The sequence below is a fragment of the Procambarus clarkii genome, chromosome 41 (assembly GCF_040958095.1).
Source record: "Procambarus clarkii isolate CNS0578487 chromosome 41, FALCON_Pclarkii_2.0, whole genome shotgun sequence".
Lineage (NCBI taxonomy): Eukaryota > Metazoa > Arthropoda > Malacostraca > Decapoda > Cambaridae > Procambarus > Procambarus clarkii.
The window spans coordinates 19,671,458-19,687,126 of record NC_091190.1 but is presented as its reverse complement, the minus strand read 5'-3'; the positions used below and the strand labels follow the sequence as shown (position 1 = coordinate 19,687,126).

Below are 15,669 nucleotides of genomic sequence, written 5' to 3'. Positions count from 1 at the left end.
GGTAAACAAGGACGAACTTTTCAACACTGGTGGGACGCGAACAAGGGGACACAGGTGGAAGCTGAGTACCCAAATGAGCCACAGAGACGTTAGAAAGAACTTTTTCAGTGTCAGAGTAGTTAGTAAATGGAATGCATTAGGAAGTGATGTGGTGGAGGCTGACTCCATTCACAGTTTCAAATGTAGATATGATAGAGCCCAATAGGCTCAGGAATCTGTACACCAGTTGATTGACGGTTGAGAGGCGGGACCAAAGAGCCAGAGCTCAACCCCCGCAAGCACAATTAGGTGAGTACAATTAGGTGAGTACACACACACACACGTCCTCGGCTCGTGTGTGTGTACTCACCTAGTTGTACTCATCTAGTTGTGCTTGCGGGGGTTGAACTTTGGCTGAACAAATCCACAAGGCCGGGACGAGGATTCGAACCTACGTCCGAGAGCATCCCAGACGTAGGAACAAATCCACAAGGCCGGGACGAGGATTCGAACCTACGTCCGAGAGCATCCCAGACGATGCCTTAATCGACTGAGCTACGACATGGTCAAAAGAGCTGTAACCAGAAGTTCTACTGAACTTACTTGGATCCTGCACTTCAGTAGAAGTAAGTTCAGTAGAACTTCTAGTTACAATTCTTTTGACCATGTCGTAGCTTAGTCGATTAAGGCAGTGTCTGGGATGCTCCCGGACGTAGGTTCGAATCCTCGTCACGGTCCTTGTGGATTTGTTCATTTGATGCATCACGCTATTGTGATTTCTATGTGTAATAAGCTTTGGTTCTTTGGTCCCGCTTCTCGACACACAACTGTGTGTGTGTGTGTGTGTGTCAGAGAGAAATATATTTAGTAGACATAATAGAGGAAAAATAGTGTGGTTAGAAAGGCGGGGTCCAAGAGCTAATAGCGCGATTCTGCAGGTAGAATTAGTAAATACAGATAGTAAATACACCAAACATCTCAGTAGTTTCAAAGTCTGTAGAGAGGACGGGACACCACCAGGGAAGCTCTCATTCTGTAACTCTACTTTAGTTAATTACACATAGGTAATCACACTTAGGTAATCACACTTAATTACACTTAGGTAATCACACTTAATTACACTTAGGTAATCACACTTAATTACACTTAGGTAATCACACTTAATTAGACTTAGGTAATCACACTTAATTACACTTAGGTAATCACACTTAATTAGACTTAGGTAATCACACTTAATTACACTTAGGTAATCACACTTAATTACACTTAGGTAATCACACTTAATTAGACTTAGGTAATCACACTTAATTACACTTAGGTAATCACACTTAATTACACTTAGGTAATCACACTTAATTACACTTAGGTAATCACACTTAATTACACTTAGGTAATCACACTTAATTACACTTAGGTAATCACACTTAATTACACTTAGGTAATCACACTTAATTACACTTAGGTAATCACACTTAATTACACTTAGGTAATCACACTTAATTACACTTAGGTAATCACACTTAATTACACTTAGGTAATCACACTTAATTAGACTTAGGTAATCACACTTAATTACACTTAGGTAATCACACTTAATTACACTTAGGTAATCACACTTAATTAGACTTAGGTAATCACACTTAATTACACTTAGGTAATCACACTTAATTACACTTAGGTAATCACACTTAATTAGACTTAGGTAATCACACTTAATTACACTTAGGTAATCACACTTAATTACACTTAAATAATTACCGTCTACGCTGTTTTACCATCTAAGAATACTCAAAAATATCCGAATAATTTAACCTTTGTAATTTAACCACTTTAGCGAAACTTTTAAAAGTCAATTGACCAAAATATTTGGAAGCATCGCTATTTTGTTCATAGATTCAGTTAAAATAACGTTCCGAGTATTGCATTAAACATCACCACACAATAAAAAAAATTAAATATTCAGACAAGATACGAAAGCTCACTGAAGACCGTAGATTGGGGGAAAATCTATTTAGGTGATTGGAAATGTGTAGCAGAGGAGCTTTTAAAGGTACTGGAAGTGTAGGAGGTTCTAGGTGAGGATTGTAGGTAAAAGGGGGATGGGGGATTGTAGGTGTGTGGCCGGGGGGATGGGGGGGTTTAGGTGTGTAGGGTGGGGTGGGGGGTTTAGGTGTGTGAGGTGGGGTGGGGTGGTAGTAGGCTTAAAAGGATAGAGATGCTTGGTTTAATAAAAAAAAAGGTTGGTTTAAAAGTTCAACAGCCTCCTGGTGTGTGTTTGGGGTTAAAAGGGTTTCACAGACAAACAAAACACACACACACACACACACACACACACACACACACACACACACACACACGCACACACACACAACAAACAGCATCCAAACACTACTATTTTCTCCTAACAAACTACTAACAAACACTACATTCACTACTGACCATTTTCCTGTCTGCATCGTCACCTTCATTTAACGTTTCACAAATCCACGCCGCAATCCACCACTGATCAGCTGCCCTTATATCCACGAGGGAGTTTGAGTATATATATCCAGATCTATATCCTTGTTTTGCTCCACAATTGCGTGTGTTCATGTCTAGGTTACGGTGGGATTATATCCTGGATTGCACCAGTTGATGCCTCAAATTGCGTGCGTTCACATCCGCTGTTGCGTGTGTTGTATTTGGCGATTGCCAGAGTTCGCACGCTTATGTTAGTGAAGTTTGAGTGCGGGAGCCCCGCTCGCGCGTGTGTGGAGGGATAGAAGAGGATCGAGGCTCGGGGCTGCTGCTGGGGCTAGAACCCAGACGGCGACGCACAGGCTAGGAGGCTGCACACCCCACACACACCTCACCACAGTCAACACTACCACCACCACCACCACCACCACACACACTTTCAATCGTGTACTCCACCACCACCACCACCACCACCACCACCACCACCACTACTCCCTCCATCCATCCACCACCACCCCTCCCTCCCACTCAACCATTTGTTAGTGTTCAATTATTAGTTGTGAGTTAAAACTTCAATTTTCTAATCGTCTCATTATATGGGGTTCAGTCCCTGAGCCCATTATGTGCCTCTGTAACCCTTTCCACTACCGCCCACAAGATGGGTATGGGGTGCATAATAAATGAACTAAACTAACTCATTATATCTATCCACAGCTTTATTAGTTTCGCTAGAATTGTCTTAGTCTTGCACTTAATCCTTGGCTTAGCATAACAAGTTGTCGTAATCATCTTCTTTAAGATATCACAAGGTTAATCGCGTAGAAAATCAACAGCGGAGAATATAATCCCCCCCTCCCCCCCCCATTCAGTTCATGAAATTAATGTCCTATGAGAATAGTTGTCTAGTAATCTAAGATCGTTTAAGTGAACCATTAAAAATGGGTATAAAGCATTACTAATATATTCATATGTCTTTGTAATTCGCATTAAAACTTTCTTTTCGGAAGATTCACACCAAATTGTTGGGAGAGGTGTTATTTCATCATAACTTGTAAAAGAATGTATAATGATGATATCCACAAGACTGGATAAAGTAATTGCAGAGCTCCAGGTACTTAACACCAGCAAGGTGTAAAATCTTATCATTGCTACTAAGTTTGTTCGTCAATGAAGGGGGAATTCGGACGTAAATAATACAGCTAATGCCATCTATCCGCAGAAAAAATGACTATCAGATGGTTAATTTTAGCAGCTCATAAGATACAGCTCATGCCATCTACTGGGAACAATTTACACCACCAAAAGTCCATACAAAAATCCCATAAGACACACATGGCGCCATCTGTTAGAATGCAAATACACTATAAACAGGCCAACAGCAACCCATAAGGCGGGTTGTTGTGCGGAAGCGAGGAGTCACGTGCTTGGATTTCATTGGTGGAATCCTCTTTGTTGACATTCATCTCGGCAGCCAATCACAGGAAGGAATCAGCCCCTACATGCCCCGCCCACTTAACATCTCCGGTGTTCACAACACCAACCCGCTTATGACATTATGTTGCAACACTAATCTTCCCAAAAGTTAACTTTTATAACATTTTAAATTGTTAAATAAGTAATGATGATTATTGAAAGATATAACGGTTGTTATTCAAAAAATCTACCTGTCCTGAGGCTAGGATCATCCAGCCGTGGCCCGAACTGTGTATTCAAATGTTTTTTTTTTCTCAAATATACGGCAGAATATATATACATTTCCTCAAATATTATTTCATAGTAAAATGTGTGAATAGTTAGGTCTAACTCAGGTTTGTGTTGGCCAGTATTGGTATTTAGAGTACGCGGATGAAGCAGTTATTGAAATGTGATTCGAGCCCAGAATGTGAACGAAGCATTTGCTTGAGAAAAACACATAATCAACAGTTATGAGTCGTGTGTAAAAGTGTTTTTTTGGTATATAAAAACAAAGGGGTCTGATGGCTGAATTAACGAGCATTTGACCTTTCTTGATGGTAACGGATTGCCGACAAATGTCCTGGCTGCCTGACCCATGGCGTCATCAGTGAGGCTTCGAAACAAATAACATAAATGCTTCGATCCCCGCCTTCTTATGATTTTTTTTTTTTAATGTGTGTGTGTGTGTGGGGGGGGGGGGGGGTACCCTTCTACTTTTGGGATCCGTGATTTGAAACTTCTGTGGCCAAAATGAATGACACATCTATATATAATCTATCAAAATGAAAGCTCCATCTATGTATAATCTATCAAAATGAAAGCTCCATCTATGTATAATCTATCAAAATGAAAGCTCCATCTATCTACATATCCATCCATCTCTCTTGAAGCATACTGAACTATAATAACGTTATAGTTACCATAATAACGTAGTTCAAAGTGTTTTACGAACATGCAAGGACCAAAGCCATTAATTGCATTCACGTAGAATTCAAATCACAAGCCTTCATTCACCTCGTTTTAATCTAAGCTAACAAACTTAACATATACGGAAACATATAGAGTTTCCCGGGAGCCGGTCAGCCGAGCGGACAGCACGCTGGACTTGTGATCCTGTGGTCCTGGGATCGATCCCAGGCGCCGGCGAGAAACATTTGGCAAAGTTTCTTTCACCCTATGTCCCTGTTACCTAGCAGTAAAATAGGTACCTGGGTGTTAGTCAGCTGTCACGGGCGGCTTCCTGGGGGTGGAGGTCTGGTCGAGGACCGGGCCGCGGGGACACTAAAGCCCCGAAATCATCTGAAGATAACTGACTCCCCCCCCCTGGCAGTTACGGGGGCCGCTCCGCGCTCGCCCGACTTTCCATCATTAAGGATAATTTGCATTAATGAGATCAGGTATTTAGACCCAAAAATTTTTCTTTGAAATTCATGCTAAATGCTTGAATGTAAATTAAGAGTTTCACAAGTTAACTTCTCGTGAGGGGGGGGGAAAAACAAGCCTTATATTCCACCTGCAGAAAGGTGAGTGTTCCGTGAACTCCGTTTTTGCTGCTGATTGCAAGGAACGCGGGCCCCCTCACATCTCATAGAAAACGAGGGCTCACAGCAGACAGAAAACAGGGCATCATATCTTTCAGAAAACGAGTCCTCACAGATCAGTAAACCTCACAGAAAACGTGACCTCAAAGCTCACAGAAAACCGGGCAACATAGCTCACAGAGAATAGGCCCTTGAAACCCCCAGAAAACAAGACCCCGAAACTCCACAGAAAACGGGACCTCACAAATCACAGAAAATGGAACTTCACCGCTCACAGAAAACAAAACGTCTCAGAGATTATAAAAAACGAGACCTCACAGATCACAGAAAATGGAACTTCACCGCTCACAGAAAACAAAACCTCTCAGAGATTACAGAAAACGGGTACCTCACAGCTTAGAAAACAGGCGACCACTTGCCAATCACGCCCAGAACAATTATTTTGGTTCATCACCGTAAATCATAATGAAGTGAGACCGACCACCTCAAGGAACGTGATTGCAGATTTAGTTACCATTATTTTTTCTTTTGTTTTTTCCAAAATTAAAATCCTGAGCTGTTCGCCCAAACTAATAAGTCGTGCGTGATTAAATTTGTCTCCTTTAGTAACTCCTTTAGTAAGCCAGTGTCTGGGATGCTCCCGGACGCAGGTTCGAATCCTCGTCACGGCCCTTGTGGATTTGTTCGTCTCCTTTAGTCTCCCATTAAACAGTTCAAGGGCGACTAAAGTTTCGGCCAAGAAGCGCAGCCCTCAAGACGAATTCATCAATGTTGTATTGTGTATGAAGTATATTATAATTTGAATTATAATTAGCCGTAGGTTAGGTTAGGTGTTTAGGTTTTTGCTGGTAATTCTGTATATAAACTTGGTTGTATAAACAGTATGAAAATGGCGTCGAGCTCATTGAGTCCAGAAAAAGGAGGGAATTAGGATAGAAAGCTGTTCAAATCTCCGACCTGGCATTAGGCTGTAGAAGTGACACCAGAGGCCGTGACAGTGACACGAGATGCTGTAACAGCGGCAGTAACACAAAAGAGCGTGACAGTGACACCAGCTAGAGCCCGTGACAGTGACACAAGAGGGCGTGACAGTGACACAAGAGCCCGTGACAGTGACACAAGAGGGCGTGACAGTGACACAAGAGGCCGTGACAGTGACACAAGAGCCCGTGACAGTGACACAAGAGGGCGTGACAGTGACACAAGAGGCCGTGACAGTGACACAAGAGGCCGTGACAGTGACACAAGAGCCCGTGACAGTGACACAAGAGGGCGTGACAGTGACACAAGAGGGCGTGACAGTGACACAAGAGGCCGTATCAGTGACACAAGAGGGCGTGACAGTGACACAAGAGGGCGTGACAGTAACACAAGAGGCCGTATCAGTGACACAAGAGGGCGTGACAGTGACACAAGAGGGCGTGACAGTAACACAAGAGGCCGTGACAGTGACACAAGAGGCCGTGACAGTGACACAAGAGGCCGTGACAGTGACACAAGAGGCCGTGACAGTGACACAAGAGGCCGTGACAGTGACACAAGAGGGCGTGACAGTGACACAAGAGGCCGTGACAGTGACACAAGAGGCCGTGACAGTGACACAAGAGGCCGTGACAGTGACACAAGAGGGCGTGACAGTGACACAAGAGGCCGTATCAGTGACACAAGAGGCCGTGACAGTGACACAAGAGGGCGTGACAGTGACACAAGAGGGCGTGACAGTGACACAAGAGGGCGTATCAGTGACACAAGAGGCCGTGACAGTAACACAAGAGGCCGTGACAGTGACACAAGAGGCCGTATCAGTGACACAAGAGGCCGTATCAGTAACACAAGAGGCCGTGACAGTAACACAAGAGGCCGTGACAGTGACACAAGAGGCCGTATCAGTGACACAAGAGGGCGTGACAGTGACACAAGAGGCCGTGACAGTGACACAAGAGGGCGTGACAGTGACACAAGAGGGCGTGACAGTGACACAATAGACTGCGATAAAATAGAAGAACGTGGTCCTTAAAAACTCCCGAAAGGCAGCCAGAGAACGTCGATCGTGAGAGACGAGGAGACAGGAAAAGCAGAGGAAGGGAAGAGGGATGGCAGCGGCAGACCAAAAAAGGGAGCCACAGCGGAAGGCAGCGGGATAAAGAAGATTCTATGTATGTACTAACACGATGTACTGAACGGGGGTGAGAATAGCTTAAGCTACCTCATCCCTTTGTGTGTATTTTACCTCAATAAACTTATTTCAATTTCAACAAGATTCACCTCCAGCAATGTGAATAAAAGTTGCTGCCCAAACGTCGCCTGAGCAGCGCTCCACCGGCGACGAGGTCCGACGTCTGTTGTCCAGCAGACGTCGGACCAAGTCTGCTGGCCAGCAGAGCCAAGACTCTGCTGGCCACCAGACTGGCGGGTCCCATCCGTTGACTCTTTCTCGGTGTTTGGGTGGAGTTCGCAGAAGGTGGAGGGCTGCGGAGGCTGGGGGGTTGATGGGGAGTGGAGGCAGTGGGGGATGGAATGGTGGTAGGGGGTATTAGTTGGACCTGTTGGGGTTGGAATGGTTGAGGTGGGGAGGTTACCTTGAGGTGCTTCCGGGGCTTAGTGTCCCCGCGGCCCGGTCGTCGACCAGGCCTCCTGGGGAGGAGTGGGTATAGGAATAATAATGGTGGTTGCAGTAGGGGACATGGTGATAGGGATGGTGGTGGTTGTGGTGGCAGTGGGGTAGGGGGGATGGTGGTGAAGGTAGTGGTGGGTGTGATGGGTTATGATTATGAGGGGAGGAGCTGAAGGCCGTGATGATAGTGTGGAGGATAGTGTTTATGGTGGTAGGGGGAATGCTGGTTATGATGGTACTACGGGGAAGTGACTTGTAATCCCTTTTTTATGCCCCCCGTCTACTAGTCTTGTTGTACCTTACGAGTCTTGAGTTAACTTTCAAGACGTACGAATTCTTTGTCGGCTCTGGCCCTAAAGTTGTGGATGGAGGTGGCTTCCACAACTTCTTTCAATGCATTCCACTTGCTGACCATCCGCACAATGCACGAGTATTGCCTTACAGTTCTACGACGCATTTGTGTTTCCAACTTCCTATCGTCCTACATTCTCTCAGTGTAAAGAGACTGTTCTTGCCCACTTTGTCTACTCCTATCAGTATCTTGTATGACGTGATCATGTCCACTCATACAAAACATAAAAACACTGTTTATTCTCTGCTTTTGCAGGCGATGAGTCACAATAACGTGGCTGAAGTAGTTTGACCAAACCACACACTAGAAGGTGAAGGGACGACGACGTTTCGGTCCGTCCTGGACCATTCTCAAGTCGATTCTCACAATCGACTTGAGAATGGTCCAGGACGGACCAAAACGTCGTCGTTCTCGTCTTTTGTTTTGTTACAGTTAACTTAACCTGGCTTCGTATATTAACACTATTATTTCATGCACTGGTTTCATGCTTCACGATATGCGGGCTCCAGGCCGGTGCTGCGTATTTGTAGCAATGAAGTACATAAATGGATGAAAGATATAACAAAGGGAGTATTAATTGTGTGTTAAATATGTGACTACATAAAACAATGGATATCGATATTGGATAAGTTTAGATTCAGGAAAGACCTGGGTAAATATTCGATCATTTGATCAAAACATTCGATCAAATACAGGTTTATTGATTATTATTAAACGTGAGTAAACCATAATGTTTCATACTATAGGAGAGAGAAACGCGCCCTGGAAACACAAACCGAAACTGTCTCTATTTTTCGCTTGTTACAACTTGTAATAAAGTTGTTACATCTTAGCTTAACGTGTTTATGACGTATTAGAACGTTGTTACAACTTGCTATATTGGTTGTTATAACTGGTTAGGAGGTGTTAAAACTTGTTCGAACGTAGTACCAACGTCGTAGTTTCGGCGTGTGTTTGGCGGGCTACGTGCACGCTAAGTGAAGTCCCCCTAAAAAAAATGCGAATATGGCAAGCATGCATAGAAATCCTTTGAAATTTTCAGCTGTGTGCATAGAAATCCTTTGAAATTTTCAGCTGTGTGCATAGAAATCCTTTGAAATTTTCAGCTGTGTGCATAGAAATCCTTTGAAATTTTCAGCTGTGTGCATAGAAATCCTTTGAAATTTTCAGCTGTGTGCATAGAAATCCTTTGAAATTTTCAGCTGTGTGCATAGAAATCCTTTGAAATTTTCAGCTGTGTGCATAGAAATCCTTTGAAATTTTCAGCTGTGTGCATAGAAATCCTTTGAAATTTTCAGCTGTGTGCATAGAAATCCTTTGAAATTTTCAGCTGTGTCAAATGTCTGACACAGGACGAGGAGGCATTTCGAGGTGTCACACCTTGAAGACGACACACACAGACAGGAGTATGCCCCTGGGCTCTTTTTATTTCGTTATTTTATGCGACCATAAAGAGTTTCGACGCTTTTCTTCAAGAGCTTTTCTTGAACAGAAGAGCATTAGCTCTTCTACGCACAGTAGAAGAGCGACAGTTTACTGTGTGACAGTAAACAGCAGGAGAGTCATTCCGGTGACAGTAGACAGCAGGAGAGTCATTCCGGTGACAGTAGACAGCAGGAGAGTCATTCCGGTGACAGTAGACAGCAGGAGAGTCATACCGGTGACAGTAGACAGCAGGAGAGTCATTCCGGTGACAGTAGACAGCAGGAGAGTCATTCCGGTGACAGTAAACAGCAGGAGAGTCATTCCGGTGACAGTAGACAGCAGGAGAGTCATTCCGGTGACAGTAAACAGCAGGAGAGTCATTCCGGTGACAGTAAACAGCAGGAGAGTCATTCCGGTGACAGTAGACAGCAGGAGAGTCATTCCGGTGACAGTAGACAGCAGGAGAGTCATTCCGGTGACAGTAAACAGCAGGAGAGTCATTCCGGTGACAGTAGACAGGAGAGTCATTCCGGTGACAGTAGACAGCAGGAGAGTCATTCCGGGGACAGTAGACAGCAGGAGAGTCATTCCGGTGACAGTAGACAGCAGGAGAGTCATTCCGGTGACAGTAGACAGCAGGAGAGTCATTCCGGTGACAGTAGACAGCAGGAGAGTCATTCCGGTGACAGTAGACAACAGGAGATTCGTTCTAGTGACAGAAGACAGCTCTTCTACGACCTATTGTTGTGAAGAGAGATTTTCACCTCTGACAAATATCAACAACCAGAGAAGAGAAAGAATTCTTTGTGGTGAGAGAGAATTTGTTGTTGTTAAATTAGTAGGAAGGGAAGGGAAGGGAACTATCAGGAGGGGAAAGCGCCAAGCCATTACGACTATATAGCACTTGGAAGGGATTGGGATAAGGATTTGTGATGGGACGAGGGGGGGAAAGGAATGGTTCCCAATCACTTGGACGGTCGGGGATTGAACGCTGACCTGCATGAAGCAAGACCGTCGCTCTACCATCCAGTTCAAGTCGTTGGGTATTGTGTTGGGAGAGAGAGAGAGAGAGAGAGTTAGTTTGTCTCAAATTAGACCTAATCTAAATGAGACCCCATGACAAAAAAAAACCCTCATACCTCTCATTGTATTTGTATACAATGTATACATATATACACCTCTCGTTGTATACAATGTATACATATATATACACCTCTCGTTGTATACAATGTATACATATATACACCTCTCGTTGTATACAATGTATACATATATACACCTCTCGTTGTATACTTGCTTAAGGTTACATATGTAAGAGGCTTCGGCTATAAGTATTATTTTCGAGAAATGAATCATGTTTCTTTCATGTAACTGGACTGTTTTACACCTTTTGCATTCCCCGGTCATCATATTATAAACTAGTGGAGTTCTACCTTAAAACTCAGGCAATAAAAACAGTTTTTTTTTCATAAAAAATCCGGTGTGTCGAGGCAAATTTTTGTTCGTAAAGTGCGGCCCAGATAAACAGTTTGGGAAGCCCTCTGCCGCAGGTTATAATGGTAATTTGGAGACGGTGAGGCAGACGGGAGGCGGCAGTGGTGGTAACCGTCTAGCAAAGGTGAGCAAAGGTGACAGGTGTATCGCTGACAGTAAGGACATTGCGTTAATGTGGTTTCTCTGTCTAGAGTAAGGAGACGTATTAAGTTACACATCTCAGTGATATCTGGCGACCGGCCTTTTTCCACAATGGTACCCGGAAAAGTTTAACTAGTATGTACCTATTTCCTGCTAGGCGAGCAGTGGTATCAGGTGTAAGGAAGCGTGGCCACACGCCACACCCTGTATGGGAATCGAACCTGGACCGAAGTGTTTTTGGGCGTGTAGACAACTTCTCGAGGTTAGGCTGCTTCGAGTGGGTTGTCAACACCGTGGTAGGCGATGGGCACAAGTGTTTTCTCCAGGGGGTTCTCCACTTTGGGTACTCGTAAACCCCTTTGGTCGAAGGGTACTCGTAAACCCCTTTGGTCTAGGGGTACTCGGAAACCCCCTTTGGTCTAGGGGTATTCATAAACCCCTTTGGTCTAGGGCTACTCGTAAACCCCTTTGGTCTAGGGTTACTCGTAAACCCCATTTGGCCTAAGGGTACCAGTAAATCCCTTTGGCCTAGAGGTAATCGTACCCAAGTTCTTAGTACTCCTCTACCTTCCAGGTTACACACACACACACAAGAGGAGAACTAGGAGATGGTAGAGAGAGAAAAAAATGGAAGAACACTACCTTTTGAACACTTTTGAACACTAAGGTAGTGTTCAAAAAGAACACTACCTGCGTGGAAAGCGAGGAGTGAGACACAAGTGTCCTGGAGGCGACCATTAGCGGTCCTTTACCAACACCGTCTCCTCTCCACTCCTCAAACAGTAGCAGTACTCTGCCACCTTGATCAACAACCCCAATACTTGTCACTGGAGGCTGGCTTCCTGCTCCAGACACTTGGGTTGGGCTCCGCTGGGTACTTCTTGGACCCCGGCTTAGGGGCTCTTAGTCTCGCCGTGACAATCACTGTGAATACAATATATCGTAAGTGAGAGAACACACTGTTTCTATCTTGGGCGCTCTCTCTCTCTCTCTCTCTCTCTCTCTCTCTGCCTCTCACGGCCATAGAGGGCAGCCCCTCTCTGCCTCTCACGGCCATGACGGGCAGCCCCACGCACCCATCTCGCTAGAAGCCCACACCACGGTGCTAAAACTCCCCCGCCAGGCAGGATACACACGTGCGAGGGGCAGGATCAGCCGAGCAAGGGTTGTGGTGGCCTCCGTCCATTAGCTAATGTAGTCCTAAGTGTGTGTGTGTGCGTGCGTGTGCTCACCTAAATGCACTCAAGTAAATGTACCCACCTAAATGGGCCTTGGAGGGGTTCGAGCGGTAACTCTCTTAAATCCCGCCTTAAACCTGTCGGTTGTCTAATGCTTCCTCAATGGTTTTCTCTTCACACTTCGGCTCTGTTTACCAGGAGTGCTGCTGCTCTGCTCTCCTCTGCTCTGCTCTCCTCTCCTCTCCTCTCCTCTCCTCTCCTCTCCTCTCCTCTTCTCTCTCTCTCTCTCTCTCTCTCTCTCTCTCTCTCTCTCTCTCTCTCTCTCTCTCTCTCTTCTCTCTCTTCTCTCTCTCTCTCTCTCTCTCTCTCTCTCTCTCTCTCTCTCTCTCTCTCTCTCTCTCTCTCTCTCTCTCTCTCTCTCTCTCTCTCTCTCGCTCTTCTTGATTTATCGTTTAATCCTGCGGGTGTTATTGTGATATTCTACTGTTTATGTATTCGTTCTTGGCTCTGTTGCGGCTCTCTCTCCTCTCCTCTCTTTTATCTCCTGATTCTTGTTCAGTCTCTTGCTTTTTATTTCAGATTCTTGGTATTATTTGTCGAAACATTGGGAGCCGGTCGGCCGAGCGGACAGCACGCGGGACTTGTGATCCTGTGGTCCTGGGTTCGATCCCAGGCGCCGGCAAGAATCACTGGGCAAAGTTTCTTTCACCCTATGCCCCTGTTACCTAGCAGTAAAATAGGTACCTGGGTGTTAGTCAGCTGTCACGGGCTGCTTCCTGGGGGTGGAGGCCTGGTCGAGGACCGGGCCGCGGGGACACTAAAGCCCCGAAATCATCTCAAGATAACCTCAAGATAACCACTTTATTCCTTATTGGTGGCATCTCTTCTTAACTTCATGCAGGTCGGCGTTCAATCCCCGACCGTCCAAGTGGTTAGGCACTATTCCTTCCCGTGCGTCCCATCCCAAATCCTTATCCTGACCCCCTCCCAGTGTAATATAGTCGTAATGGCTTGGCACATTCCCACCCCCTGATAATTCCCTTCCCTCTTCTTAGCCTATGTGATCTTCATTTGTTTTGATCCATCATTTCTTAGACGCTGTTCTTCCCAGTGCACATTCCTAAGGCACTCTTGTTCCCATGGAATTTCATTGTAGTTGAGCCCTGTAGCCAAAGACCTGGGGCCAGATTCACGAAGGAGTTACGCAAGCACTTGCGAACCTGTACATCTTTTCTCAATCTTTTGCGGCTTTGTTTACAATTATTAAACAGTTAATGAGCTCCGAAGCACCAGGAGGCTGTTTATAACAATAACAACAGTTGATTGGCAAGTTTTCATGCTTGTAAACTGTTTAATAAATGTAACCAAAGGCGTTAAAGATTGAGGAAAGATGTACACGTTCGTAAGTGCTTGCGTAACTGCTTCGTGAATCTGGCCCCAGGACACAGAGATTTAAAACTCCATGTTTTTAACGTCCTGCTTCCCATTCATTTGTGATATCGTTTCACGGTGGGATAAGAAGTTCCTTTCCATAACTTCTACTAACTCTACTCTTCACGTTTCTTCCCCACCGATAGGGGGTTGTTGCTTCGCAGTCTATCTCCCTGAGATTGAAGTCCCCCACGATCAAACATTTTGCTTACACGATGTGTGCTGGTGTTGCTGTGTCGGCCCATAGCCCCGCTCCTGTGCCAGGTAAGTCCACTACGGGTTCACCATAGCCCGTGCTACTTGCCCCGCTCCTGTGCCAGGTAAGTCCACTACGGGTTCACCATAGCCCGTGCTACTTGGAACGTTTTGTTCCCAGTAGCTGAATCTTAAACAACAACATGTGTCGGCCCGAGCTTATGATTTGCTACCAAGCACAGAGTACAAAATGCTAACCTAACCAGAAATCCATGAACCCAAGCCATGGAACTAACCGTAACATGGAAAATGTAGTAATTTATATGTCTATTATGTCTTCCCTGTTGTTGTTTTAGATTTAGCTACTCAGAACGAAGTGTCCATGTAGCACGGGCTATGGTGAGCCCGTAATGTGTCTTCCCACCTCTCTCCTTTTTGCTAGCGTCTAGGTGGTGCTTTGTCACTCTTACGCTCCCCATCTTTCAGTTTCAGCCACTCACTGTCTCCCCCTCTCTCCTCTCTTCTCTCTTCTCTTCTATCTTTCTCCCCTCTTTCTTTAGCCTATCCCTTTGCCCTTTAGTCACCACCATCTCTTGTCTCTCGCACTTTTTCATGTATCCAATCTCTTATGTTTCCCTTTTCTCTCTTGTTTATACTCTCTCTCTCTCTCTCTCTCTCTCTCTCTCTCTCTCTCTCTCTCTCTCTCTCTCTCTCTCTCTCTCTCTCTCTCTCTCTCTCTCTCTCTACCCAACCACTTGGGCTGGGTAGAGCCACGGTCTCCCTTCATGCAGGTCGGCGTTCAATCCCCGACCGTCCAAGTGGTTGGGCACCATTCCTTCCCCACCCAAAATCCCAAATCCTTATCCTAATCCCCTTCGAAGTGCTATATAATCATAATGGCTTGGCGCTTTCTCCTACTAATTCCATTCCATTCTCTCTCTCTCTCTCTCTCTCTCTCTCTCTCTCTCTCTCTCTCTCTCTCTCTCTCTCTCTCTCTCTCTCTCTCTCTCTCTCTCTCTCTCTCTCTCTCTCTCTCTTTCCAGTACCAGTTCGTAAACAAAATGGACCGGTTTTTGCCTGACCAGAGAGAAGCATGCGACCTCCAGACAAGCGGCGGGAGTCGATGCTCATTTGTCCCAGAGAAAAACGCCAAAATTACGGTGATTTTTAATTTTCATAAAGCATTGTATCTTCGACGTTGGAGTTGATAGCATAAACACAATAATGTAGTGAGGTCGGCAAGATGGGGTTGTAAGTAAGTAATTATCAAAGAAGGCGCCAAGCCGCGAAGGTTATGTAGCACCATCAACTAGCAGTTTACTGAGTACAGTAATTAAGAGTTTACTAAACTTTTGACCTCTGTTCAACATATTTATTTATTTATTTATATTTATGTAAATACTGTAT

The 15,669-nt window shown here is 45.1% G+C and overlaps 2 protein-coding genes across 2 annotated transcripts; both read left to right on the top strand.

Annotated features, from left to right (window-relative positions):
- Positions 1-3,505: 3,505 nt before the first annotated feature.
- Positions 3,506-7,417, top strand: LOC138373145 (protein FAM186A-like). The gene is made up of 2 exons (XM_069339162.1): positions 3,506-3,547; positions 6,488-7,417. Exons 1-2 carry the CDS (start codon positions 3,506-3,508, stop codon positions 7,415-7,417), a joined length of 972 nt encoding a protein of 323 aa, XP_069195263.1.
- A 1,051-nt stretch (positions 7,418-8,468) lies between these two features.
- On the top strand, positions 8,469-10,573 carry LOC138373144 (chloride intracellular channel protein 6-like). The gene is made up of 2 exons (XM_069339161.1): positions 8,469-8,542; positions 9,946-10,573. Exons 1-2 carry the CDS (start codon positions 8,469-8,471, stop codon positions 10,571-10,573), a joined length of 702 nt encoding a protein of 233 aa, XP_069195262.1.
- Positions 10,574-15,669: the final 5,096 nt, after the last annotated feature.

Bases quoted from the DNA above. Each gene is read 5' to 3' on its own strand.
- LOC138373144 (XM_069339161.1), top strand. From the start codon at position 8,469: ATGCACGAGTATTGCCTTACAGTTCTACGACGCATTTGTGTTTCCAAC. The intron at 8,543-9,945 runs GTAAAGAGACTG...ACTGTGTGACAG, and splicing joins TCGTCCTACATTCTCTCAGT to TAAACAGCAGGAGAGTCATT.
- LOC138373145 (XM_069339162.1), top strand. From the start codon at position 3,506: ATGATATCCACAAGACTGGATAAAGTAATTGCAGAGCTCCAG. The intron at 3,548-6,487 runs GTACTTAACACC...CAGTGACACCAG, and splicing joins AAGTAATTGCAGAGCTCCAG to CTAGAGCCCGTGACAGTGAC.